Below are 13,591 nucleotides of genomic sequence, written 5' to 3'. Positions count from 1 at the left end.
TGTGTGCACGTGTGTGTGCCTAATATCCTTGCTTCTGTCTGTAATCAGGGTGTGTGAGTGTGCACGTGTGTGTGCCTAATATCCTTGCTTCTGTCTGTAATCAGGGTGTGTGAGTGTGCACGTGTGTGTGCCTAATATCCTTGCTTCTGTCTGTAATCAGGGTGTGTGAGTGGGTGTTTTTGTATGTGTGCATATTTAACATGCTTTTATCTGTAATTAGATTGTGTGAGGGTGCATGTGTGTATTAGTGTGCACGTGTGTATAATCAGGGTGTGTGAGTGTTTAAATATAAATATGGCTATGTACGCACGTGTATACATCTCTTTATGTGTGTATTAGTGTGCACGTGTGTGTAATCAGGGTGTGTGAGTGTTTACATATAAATATGGCTATGTACGCACGTGCACACATCTCTTTATGTGTGTATTAGTGTGCACGTGTGTGTAATCAGGGTGTGTGAGTGTTTACATATAAATATGGCTATGTACGCACGTGTATACATCTCTTTATGCGTGTATTAGTGTGCACGTGTGTGTAATCAGGGTGTGTGAGTGTTTACATATAAATATGGCTATGTACGCACGTGTATACATCTCTTTATGTGTGTATTAGTGTGCACGTGTGTGTAATCAGGGTGTGTGAGTGTTTACATATAAATATGGCTATGTACGCACGTGCACACATCTCTTTATGTGTGTATTAGTGTGCACGTGTGTGTAATCAGGGTGTGTGAGTGTTTACATATAAATATGGCTATGTACGCACGTGTATACATCTCTTTATGCGTGTATTAGTGTGCACGTGTGTGTAATCAGGGTGTGTGAGTGTTTACATATAAATATGGCTATGTACGCACGTGTATACATCTCTTTATGTGTGTATTAGTGTGCACGTGTGTGTAATCAGGGTGTGTGAGTGTTTACATATAAATATGGCTATGTACGCACGTGCACACATCTCTTTATGTGTGTATTAGTGTGCACGTGTGTGTAATCAGGGTGTGTGAGTGTTTACATATAAATATGGCTATGTACGCACGTGCACACATCTCTTTATGTGTGTATTAGTGTGTACGTGTGTAATCAGGGTGTGTGATTGTTTACATATAAATATGGCTATGTACGCACGTGCACACATCTCTTTATGTTTGTATTCACCTGGTGATAGACATAAATGCAGATATATTGTCAGGCAAACAGTTTTGGGGTTTGATGTGTGGTTAGAGTTTGCCCTAGGGAATAAAGGTGTAACAACCCCAAATGCTTAACAGACTGATTTGCATAGGTAAGTGATGCTGTGCACATGCGCGTGTTCATACGTGAGTGCGCTTGTGAGTGCTTGATGGCTGGCACAGCATTTACAGCACGGAGAGTTACAATCATTTTCTTACCAGAGTGGCAGGGAGAGTTGTATTCTGCAATTGCAAATTCACCTGAAATAGAAAAATAACAATCAGCATAGGAGGTGACATTACTGGTCAGTGCAGTGACATTAGAGGTGAGAGCTCAGTGACAAGTGACCAGTACAACTAATATCACATCAGTATAAGGGATTATATCAGTGAGATTACTGGTCAGTGCAGTGACATTAGAGGTGAGAGCTCAGTGACAAGTGACCAGTACAACTAATATCACATCAGTATAAGGGATTATATCAGTGAGATTACTGGTCAGTGCAGTGACATTAGAGGTGAGAGCTCAGTGACAAGTGACCAGTACAACTAATATCACATCAGTATAAGGGATATCAGTGAGATTACTGCTCAGTGCAGTGACATTAGAGGTGAGAGCTCAGTGACAAGTGACCAGTACAGCTAATATCACATCAGTATAAAGGATTATATCAGTGAGATTACTGGTCAGTGCAGTGACAGTAGAGGTGAGAGCTCAGTGACAAGTGACCAGTACAGCTAATATAACATCAGTATAAGGGATTATATCAGTGAGATTACTGGTCAGTGCAGTGACATTAGAGGTGAGAGCTCAGTGACAAGTGATCAGTACAACTAATATCACATCAGTATAAGGGATTATATCAGTGAGATTACTGGTCAGTGCAGTCACAGAGGTGAGAGCTCAGTGACAAGTGACCAGTACAACTAATATCACATCAGTATAAGGGATTATATCAGTGAGATTACTGGTCAGTGCAGTGACATTAGAGGTGAGAGCTCAGTGACAAGTGACCAGTACAGCTAATATCACATCAGTATAAGGGATTATATCAGTGAGATTACTGGTCAGTGCAGTGACATTAGAGGTGAGAGCTCAGTGACAAGTGACCAGTACAACTAATATCACATCAGTATAAGGGATTATATCAGTGAGATTACTGGTCAATGCAGTGACATTAGAGGTGAGAGCTCAGTGACAAGTGACCAGTACAGCTAATATCACATCAGTATAAGGGATTATATCAGTGAGATTACTGATCAGTGCAGTGACAGTAGAGGTGAGAGATCAGTGACAAGTGACCAGTACAGCTAATATCACATCAGTATAAGGGATTATATCAGTGAGATTACTGGTCAGTGCAGTGACATTAGAGGTGAGAGCTCAGTGACAAGTGACCAGTACAGCTAATATCACATCAGTATAAGGGATTATATCAGTGAGATTACTGGTCAGTGCAGTGACATTAGAGGTGAGAGCTCAGTGACAAGTGACCAGTACAACTAATATCACATCAGTATAAGGGATTATATCAGTGAGATTACTGGTCAGTGCAGTGACATTAGAGGTGAGAGCTCAGTGACAAGTGACCAGTACAACTAATATCACATCAGTATAAGGGATTATATCAGTGGGATTACTGGTCAGTGCAGTGACAGAGGTGAGAGCTCAGTGACAAGTGACCAGTACAGCTAATATAACATCAGTATAAGGGATTATATCAGTGAGATTACTGGTCAGTGCAGTGACAGAGGTGAGAGCTCAGTGACAAGTGACCAGTACAACTAATATCACATCAGTATAAGGGATTATATCAGTGAGATTACTGGTCAGTGCAGTGACATTAGAGGTGAGAGGTCAGTGACAAGTGACCAGTACAACTAATATCACATCAGTATAAGGGATTATATCAGTGAGATTACTGGTCAGTGCAGTGACAGAGGTGAGAGCTCAGTGACAAGTGACCAGTACAACTAATATCACATCAGTATAAGGGATTATATCAGTGAGATTACTGGTCAGTGCAGTGACATTAGAGGTGAGAGCTCAGTGACAAGTGACCAGTACAACTAATATCACATCAGTATAAGGGATTATATCAGTGAGATTACTGGTCAGTGCAGTGACAGTAGAGGTGAGAGCTCAGTGACAAGTGACCAGTACAGCTAATATCACATCAGTATAAGGGATTATATCAGTGAGATTACTGGTCAGTGCAGTGACAGTAGTGGTGAGAGCTCAGTGACAAGTGACCAGTACAGCTAATATCACATCAGTATAAAGGATTATATCAGTGAGATTACTGGTCAGTGCAGTGACAGTAGAGGTGAGAGCTCAGTGACAAGTGACCAGTACAACTAATATCACATCAGTATAAGGGATTATATCAGTGAGATTACTGATCAGTGCAGTGACATTAGAGGTGAGAGCTCAGTGACAAGTGACCAGTACAACTAATATCACATCAGTATAAGGGATTATATCAGTGAGATTACTGGTCAGTGCAGTGACATTAGAGGTGAGAGCTCAGTGACAAGTGACCAGTACAGCTAATATCACATCAGTATAAGGGATTATATCAGTGAGATTACTGGTCAGTGCAGTGACAGAGGTGAGAGCTCAGTGACAAGTGACCAGTACAACTAATATCACATCAGTATAAGGGATTATATCAGTGAGATTACTGGTCAGTGCAGTGACATTAGAGGTGAGAGCTCAGTGACAAGTGACCAGTACAACTAATATCACATCAGTATAAGGGATTATATCAGTGAGATTACTGGTCAGTGCAGTGACATTAGAGGTGAGAGCTCAGTGACAAGTGACCAGTACAACTAATATCACATCAGTATAAGGGGATTATATCAGTGAGATTACTGGTCAGTGCAGTGACATTAGAGGTGAGAGCTCAGTGACAAGTGACCAGTACAACTAATATCACATCAGTATAAGGGATTATATCAGTGAGATTACTGGTCAGTGCAGTGACAGAGGTGAGAGGTCAGTGACAAGTGACCAGTACAACTAATATCACATCAGTATAAGGGATTATATCAGTGAGATTACTGGTCAGTGCAGTGACATTAGAGGTGAGAGCTCAGTGACAAGTGACCAGTACAACTAATATCACATCAGTATAAGGGATTATATCAGTGAGATTACTGGTCAGTGCAGTGACATTAGAGGTGAGAGCTCAGTGACAAGTGACCAGTACAACTAATATCACATCAGTATAAGGGATTATATCAGTGAGATTACTGGTCAGTGCAGTGACATTAGAGGTGAGAGCTCAGTGACAAGTGATCAGTACAACTAATATCACATCAGTATAAGGGATTATATCAGTGAGATTACTGGTCAGTGCAGTGACATTAGAGGTGAGAGCTCAGTGACAAGTGACCAGTACAGCTAATATAACATCAGTATAAGGGATTATATCAGTGAGATTACTGGTCAGTGCAGTGACATTAGAGGTGAGAGCTCAGTGACAAGTGACCAGTACAACTAATATCACATCAGTATAAGGGATTATATCAGTGAGATTACTGGTCAGTGCAGTGACATTAGAGGTGAGAGCTCAGTGACAAGTGACCAGTACAACTAATATCACATCAGTATAAGGGATTATATCAGTGAGATTACTGGTCAGTGCAGTGCATTAGAGGTAAGAGCTCAGTGACAAGTGACCAGTACAACTAATATCCACATCAGTATAAGGGATTATATCAGTGAGATTACTGGTCAGTGCAGTGACATTAGAGGTGAGAGCTCAGTGACAAGTGACCAGTACAGCTAATATAACATCAGTATAAGGGATTATATCAGTGAGATTACTGGTCAGTGCAGTGACATTAGAGGTGAGAGCTCAGTGACAAGTGACCAGTACAGCTAATATCACATCAGTATAAGGGATTATATCAGTGAGATTACTGGTCAGTGCAGTGACAGTAGAGGTGAGAGCTCAGTGACAAGTGACCAGCACAACTAATATCACATCAGTATAAGGGATTATATCAGTGAGATTACTGGTCAGTGCAGTGACATTAGAGGTGAGAGCTCAGTGACAAGTGACCAGTACAACTAATATCACATCAGTATAAGGGATATCAGTGAGATTACTGGTCAGTGCAGTGACATTAGAGGTGAGAGCTCAGTGACAAGTGACCAGTACAACTAATATCACATCAGTATAAAGGATTATATCAGTGAGATTACTGGTCAGTGCAGTGACAGAGGTGAGAGCTCAGTGACAAGTGACCAGCACAGCTAATATCACATCAGTATAAGCGATTATATCAGTGAGATTACTGGTCAGTGCAGTGACATTAGAGGTGAGAGCTCAGTGACAAGTGACCAGCACAGCTAATATCACATCAGTATAAGGGATTATATCGGTGAGATTACTGGTCAGTGCAGTGACATTAGAGGTGAGAGCTCAGTGACAAGTGACCAGTACAACTAATATCACATCAGTATAAGGGATTATATCAGTGAGATTACTGGTCAGTGCAGTGACAGTAGAGGGTGAGAGCTCAGTGACAAGTGACCAGTACAACTAATATCACATCAGTATAAGGGATTATATCAGTGAGATTACTGGTCAGTGCAGTGACATTAGAGGTGAGAGCTCAGTGACAAGTGACCAGTACAACTAATATCACATCAGTATAAAGGATTATATCAGTGAGATTACTGGTCAGTGCAGTGACATTAGAGGTGAGAGCTCAGTGACAAGTGACCAGTACAACTAATATCACATCAGTATAAGGGATATCAGTGAGATTACTGGTCAGTGCAGTGACAGTAGAGGTGAGAGCTCAGTGACAAGTGACCAGTACAACTAATATCACATCAGTATAAGGGATTATATCAGTGAGATTACTGGTCAGTGCAGTGACATTAGAGGTGAGAGCTCAGTGACAAGTGACCAGTACAGCTAATATCACATCAGTATAAGGGATTATATCAGTGAGATTACTGGTCAGTGCAGTGACATTAGAGGTGAGAGCTCAGTGACAAGTGACCAGTACAACTAATATCACATCAGTATAAGGGATTATATCAGTGAGATTACTGGTCAGTGCAGTGACAGTAGAGGTGAGAGCTCAGTGACAAGGTGACCAGTACATCTAATATAACATCAGTATAAGGGATTATATCAGTGAGATTACTGGTCAGTGCAGTGACAGTAGAGGTGAGAGCTCAGTGACAAGTGACCAGTACAACTAATATCACATCAGTATAAGGGATTATATCAGTGAGATTACTGGTCAGTGCAGTGACATTAGAGGTGAGAGCTCAGTGACAAGTGACCAGTACAGCTAATATCACATCAGTATAAGGGATTATATCAGTGAGATTACTGGTCAGTGCAGTGACATTAGAGGTGAGAGCTCAGTGACAAGTGACCAGTACAGCTAATATCACATCAGTATAAGGGATTATATCAGTGAGATTACTGGTCAGTGCAGTGACAGTAGAGGTGAGAGCTCAGTGACAAGTGACCAGTACAGCTAATATCACATCAGTATAAAGGGATTATATCAGTGAGATTACTGGTCAGTGCAGTGACATTAGAGGTGAGAGCTCAGTGACAAGTGACCAGTACAAGCTAATATAACATCAGTATAAGGGATTATATCAGTGAGATTACTGGTCAGTGCAGTGACATTAGAGGTGAGAGCTCAGTGACAAGTGACCAGTACAACTAATATCACATCAGTATAAGGGATTATATCAGTGAGATTACTGGTCAGTGCAGTGACATTAGAGGTGAGAGCTCAGTGACAAGTGACCAGTACAGCTAATATCACATCAGTATAAGGGATTATATCAGTGAGATTACTGGTCAGTGCAGTGACAGTAGAGGTGAGAGCTCAGTGACAAGTGACCAGTACAGCTAATATCACATCAGTATAAGGGATTATATCAGTGAGATTACTGGTCAGTGCAGTGACATTAGAGGTGAGAGCTCAGTGACAAGTGACCAGTACAACTAATATCACATCAGTATAAGGGATTATATCAGTGAGATTACTGGTCAGTGCAGTGACATTAGAGGTGAGAGCTCAGTGACAAGTGACCAGTACAACTAATATCACATCAGTATAAGGGATTATATCAGTGAGATTACTGGTCAGTGCAGTGACATTAGAGGTGAGAGCTCAGTGACAAGTGACCAGTACAACTAATATCACATCAGTATAAGGGATTATATCAGTGAGATTACTGGTCAGTGCAGTGACAGTGAGAGGTGAGAGCTCAGTGACAAGTGACCAGTACAACTAATATCACATCAGTATAAGGGATTATATCAGTGAGATTACTGGTCAGTGCAGTGACATAGAGGTGAGAGCTCAGTGACAAGTGACCAGTACAACTAATATCACATCAGTATAAGGGATTATATCAGTGAGATTACTGGTCAGTGCAGTGACATTAGAGGTGAGAGCTCAGTGACAAGTGACCAGTACAACTAATATCACATCAGTATAAGGGATTATATCAGTGAGATTACTGGTCAGTGCAGTGACATTAGAGGTGAGAGCTCAGTGACAAGTGACCATTACAACTAATATCACATCAGTATAAGGATTATATCAGTGAGATTACTGGTCAGTGCAGTGACATTAGAGGTGAGAGCTCAGTGACAAGTGATCAGTACAACTAATATCACATCAGTATAAGGGATTATATCAGTGAGATTATTGGTCAGTGCAGTGACATTAGAGGTGAGAGCTCAGTGACAAGTGACCAGTACAGCTAATATCACATCAGTATAAGGGATTATATCAGTGAGATTACTGGTCAGTGCAGTGACAGTAGAGGTGAGAGCTCAGTGACAAGTGACCAGTACAACTAATATCACATCAGTATAAGGGATTATATCAGTGAGATTACTGGTCAGTGCAGTGACATTAGAGGTGAGAGCTCAGTGACAAGTGACCAGTACAGCTAATATAACATCAGTATAAGGGATTATATCAGTGAGATTACTGGTCAGTGCAGTGACAGTAGAGGTGAGAGCTCAGTGACAAGTGACCAGTACAACTAATATCACATCAGTATAAGGGATTATATCAGTGACATTACTGGACAGTGCAGTGACATTAGAGGTGAGAGCTCAGTGACAAGTGACCAGTACAACTAATATCACATCAGTATAAGGGATTATATCAGTGAGATTACTGGTCAGTGCAGTGACATTAGAGGTGAGAGCTCAGTGACAAGTGACCAGTACAACTAATATCACATCAGTATAAGGGATTATATCAGTGACAATTACTGGTCAGTGAAGTGACATTAGAGGTGAGAGCTCAGTGACAAGTGACCAGTACAACTAATATCACATCAGTATAAGGGATTATATCAGTGAGATTACTGGTCAGTGCAGTGACATTAGAGGTGAGAGCTCAGTGACAAGTGACCAGTACAACTAATATCACATCAGTATAAGGGATTATATCAGTGAGATTACTGGTCAGTGCAGTGACATTAGAGGTGAGAGCTCAGTGACAAGTGACCAGTACAACTAATATCACAACAGTAATAAGGGATTATATCAGTGAGATTACTGGTCAGTGCAGTGACATTAGAGGTGAGAGCTCAGTGACAAGTGACCAGTACAACTAATATCACATCAGTATAAGGGATATCAGTGAGATTACTGCTCAGTGCAGTGACATTAGAGGTGAGAGCTCAGTGACAAGTGACCAGTACAGCTAATATCACATCAGTATAAGGGATTATATCAGTGAGATTACTGGTCAGTGCAGTGACAGTAGAGGTGAGAGCTCAGTGACAAGTGACCAGTACAGCTAATATAACATCAGTATAAGGGATTATATCAGTGAGATTACTGGTCAGTGCAGTGACATTAGAGGTGAGAGCTCAGTGACAAGTGACCAGTACAACTAATATCACATCAGTATAAGGGATTATATCAGTGAGATTACTGGTCAGTGCAGTGACATTAGAGGTGAGAGCTCAGTGACAAGTGACCAGTACAGCTAATATCACATCAGTATAAGGGATTATATCAGTGAGATTACTGGTCAGTGCAGTGACATTAGAGGTGAGAGCTCAGTGACAAGTGACCAGTACAGCTAATATCACATCAGTATAAGGGATTATATCAGTGAGATTACTGGTCAGTGCAGTGACATTAGAGGTGAGAGCTCAGTGACAAGTGACCAGTACAACTAATATCACATCAGTATAAGGGATTATATCAGTGAGATTACTGGTCAGTGCAGTGACATTAGAGGTGAGAGCTCAGTGACAAGTGACCAGTACAGCTAATATCACATCAGTATAAGGGATTATATCAGTGAGATTACTGGTCAGTGCAGTGACAGTAGAGGTGAGAGCTCAGTGACAAGTGACCAGTACAGCTAATATCACATCAGTATAAGGGATTATATCAGTGAGATTACTGGTCAGTGCAGTGACAGTAGAGGTGAGAGCTCAGTGACAAGTGACCAGTACAACTAATATCACATCAGTATAAGGGATTATATCAGTGAGATTACTGGTCAGTGCAGTGACATTAGAGGTGAGAGCTCAGTGACAAGTGACCAGTACAACTAATATCACATCAGTATAAGGGATTATATCAGTGAGATTACTGGTCAGTGCAGTGACATTAGAGGTGAGAGCTCAGTGACAAGTGATCAGTACAACTAATATCACATCAGTATAAGGGATTATATCAGTGAGATTACTGGTCAGTGCAGTGACATTAGAGGTGAGAGCTCAGTGACAAGTGACCAGTACAACTAATATCACATCAGTATAAGGGATTATATCAGTGAGATTACTGGTCAGTGCAGTGACATTAGAGGTGAGAGCTCAGTGACAATGTGACCAGTACAACTAATATCACATCAGTATAAGGGATTATATCAGTGAGATTACTGGTCAGTGCAGTGACAGAGGTGAGAGCTCAGTGACAAGTGACCAGTACAGCTAATATCACATCAGTATAAGGGATTATATCAGTGAGATTACTGGTCAGTGCAGTGACAGAGGTGAGAGCTCAGTGACAAGTGACCAGTACAACTAATATCACATCAGTATAAGGGATTATATCAGTGAGATTACTGGTCAGTGCAGTGACATTAGAGGTGAGAGGTCAGTGACAAGTGACCAGTACAACTAATATCACATCAGTATAAGGGATTATATCAGTGAGATTACTGGTCAGTGCAGTGACAGAGGTGAGAGCTCAGTGACAAGTGACCAGTACAACTAATATCACATCAGTATAAGGGATTATATCAGTGAGATTACTGGTCAGTGCAGTGACATTAGAGGTGAGAGCTCAGTGACAAGTGATCAGTACAACTAATATCACATCAGTATAAGGGATTATATCAGTGAGATTACTGGTCAGTGCAGTGACAGTAGAGGTGAGAGCTCAGTGACAAGTGACCAGTACAGCTAATATCACATCAGTATAAGGGATTATATCAGTGAGATTACTGGTCAGTGCAGTGACAGTAGTGGTGAGAGCTCAGTGACAAGTGACCAGTACAGCTAATATCACATCAGTATAAAGGATTATATCAGTGAGATTACTGGTCAGTGCAGTGACAGTAGAGGTGAGAGCTCAGTGACAAGTGACCAGTACAACTAATATCACATCAGTATAAGGGATTATATCAGTGAGATTACTGATCAGTGCAGTGACATTAGAGGTGAGAGCTCAGTGACAAGTGACCAGTACAACTAATATCACATCAGTATAAGGGATTATATCAGTGAGATTACTGGTCAGTGCAGTGACATTAGAGGTGAGAGCTCAGTGACAAGTGACCAGTACAGCTAATATCACATCAGTATAAGGGATTATATCAGTGAGATTACTGGTCAGTGCAGTGACAGAGGTGAGAGCTCAGTGACAAGTGACCAGTACAACTAATATCACATCAGTATAAGGGATTATATCAGTGAGATTACTGGTCAGTGCAGTGACATTAGAGGTGAGAGCTCAGTGACAAGTGACCAGTACAACTAATATCACATCAGTATAAGGGATTATATCAGTGAGATTACTGGTCAGTGCAGTGACATTAGAGGTGAGAGCTCAGTGACAAGTGACCAGTACAACTAATATCACATCAGTATAAGGGATTATATCAGTGAGATTACTGGTCAGTGCAGTGACATTAGAGGTGAGAGCTCAGTGACAGTGACCAGTACAACTAATATCACATCAGTATAAGGGATTATATCAGTGAGATTACTGGTCAGTGCAGTGACAGAGGTGAGAGGTCAGTGACAAGTGACCAGTACAACTAATATCACATCAGTATAAGGGATTATATCAGTGAGATTACTGGGTCAGTGCAGTGACATTAGAGGTGAGAGCTCAGTGACAAGTGACCAGTACAACTAATATCACATCAGTATAAGGGATTATATCAGTGAGATTACTGGTCAGTGCAGTGACATTAGAGGTGAGAGCTCAGTGACAAGTGACCAGTACAACTAATATCACATCAGTATAAGGGATTATATCAGTGAGATTACTGGTCAGTGCAGTGACAGTAGAGGTGAGAGCTCAGTGACAAGTGACCAGTACAGCTAATATCACATCAGTATAAGGGATTATATCAGTGAGATTACTGGTCAGTGCAGTGACATTAGAGGTGAGAGCTCAGTGACAAGTGACCAGTACAACTAATATCACATCAGTATAAGGGATTATATCAGTGAGATTACTGGTCAGTGCAGTGACAGTAGAGGTGAGAGCTCAGTGACAAGTGACCAGTACAACTAATATCACATCAGTATAAAGGATTATATCAGTGAGATTACTGGTCAGTGCAGTGACAGTAGAGGTGAGAGCTCAGTGACAAGTGACCAGTACAGCTAATATCACATCAGTATAAGGGATTATATCAGTGAGATTACTGGTCAGTGCAGTGACAGAGGTGAGAGCTCAGTGACAAGTGACCAGTACAGCTAATATCACATCAGTATAAGGGATTATATCAGTGAGATTACTGGTCAGTGCAGTGACAGTAGAGGTGAGAGCTCAGTGACAAGTGACCAGTACAGCTAATATCACATCAGTATAAGGGATTATATCAGTGAGATTACTGGTCAGTGCAGTGACATTAGAGGTGAGAGCTCAGTGACAAGTGACCAGTACAACTAATATCACATCAGTATAAGGGATTATATCAGTGAGATTACTGGTCAGTGCAGTGACAGTAGAGGTGAGAGCTCAGTGACAAGTGACCAGTACAACTAATATCACATCAGTATAAGGGATTATATCAGTGAGATTACTGGTCAGTGCAGTGACAGAGGTGAGAGCTCAGTGACAAGTGACCAGTACAACTAATATCACATCAGTATAAGGGATTATATCAGTGAGATTACTGGTCAGTGCAGTGACAGTAGAGGTGAGAGCTCAGTGACAAGTGACCAGTACAACTAATATCACATCAGTATAAGGGATTATATCAGTGAGATTACTGGTCAGTGCAGTGACAGTAGAGGTGAGAGCTCAGTGACAAGTGACCAGTACAGCTAATATAACATCAGTATAAGGGATTATATCAGTGAGATTACTGGTCAGTGCAGTGACATTAGAGGTGAGAGCTCAGTGACAAGTGACCAGTACAGCTAATATCACATCAGTATAAGGGATTATATCAGTGAGATTACTGGTCAGTGCAGTGACATTAGAGGTGAGAGCTCAGTGACAAGTGACCAGTACAACTAATATCACATCAGTATAAGGGGATTATATCAGTGAGATTACTGGTCAGTGCAGTGACAGTAGAGGTGAGAGCTCAGTGACAAGTGCGCCAGTACAACTAATATCACATCAGTATAAGGGATTATATCAGTGAGATTACTGGTCAGTGCAGTGACATTAGAGGTGAGAGATCAGTGAAAGTGACCAGTACAACTAATATCACATCAGTATAAGGGATTATATCAGTGAGATTACTGGTCAGTGCAGTGACAGTAGAGGTGAGAGCTCAGTGACAAGTGACCAGTACAACTAATATCACATCAGTATAACGGATTATATCAGTGAGATTACTGGTCAGTGCAGTGACATTAGGGGTGAGAGCTCAGTGACAAGTGACCAGTACAGCTAATATCACATCAGTATAAAGGATTATATCAGTGAGATTACTGGTCAGTGCAGTGACATTAGAGGTGAGAGCTCAGTGACAAGTGACCAGTACAACTAATATCACATCAGTATAAGGGATTATATCAGTGAGATTACTGGTCAGTGCAGTGACATTAGAGGTGAGAGCTCAGTGACAAGTGACCAGTACAACTAATATCACATCAGTATAAGGATTATATCAGTGAGATTACTGGTCAGTGCAGTGACAGTAGAGGTGAGAGCTCAGTGACAAGTGACCAGTACAACTAATATCACATCA

General features: G+C 41.2%; 1 protein-coding gene across 1 annotated transcript in view; it reads right to left on the bottom strand.

Annotated features, from left to right (window-relative positions):
• Positions 1–13,591, bottom strand: part of LOC128640317 (alpha-2-macroglobulin) — a gene marked incomplete in the record, with an annotated part of 664,962 nt that overhangs the window by 17,829 nt on the left and 633,542 nt on the right. Inside the window, 1 exon segment of the mRNA XM_053692808.1 lies at positions 1,391–1,432. Coding sequence (XP_053548783.1) covers positions 1,391–1,432 — 42 coding nt within the window.

This window comes from Bombina bombina, chromosome 9 (genome assembly GCF_027579735.1).
Source record: "Bombina bombina isolate aBomBom1 chromosome 9, aBomBom1.pri, whole genome shotgun sequence".
In the NCBI taxonomy this organism is placed as follows: Eukaryota; Metazoa; Chordata; class Amphibia; order Anura; family Bombinatoridae; genus Bombina; species Bombina bombina.
Note: the sequence above shows the minus strand (reverse complement) of the source record. Positions and strands in the feature narration are given on the sequence as shown.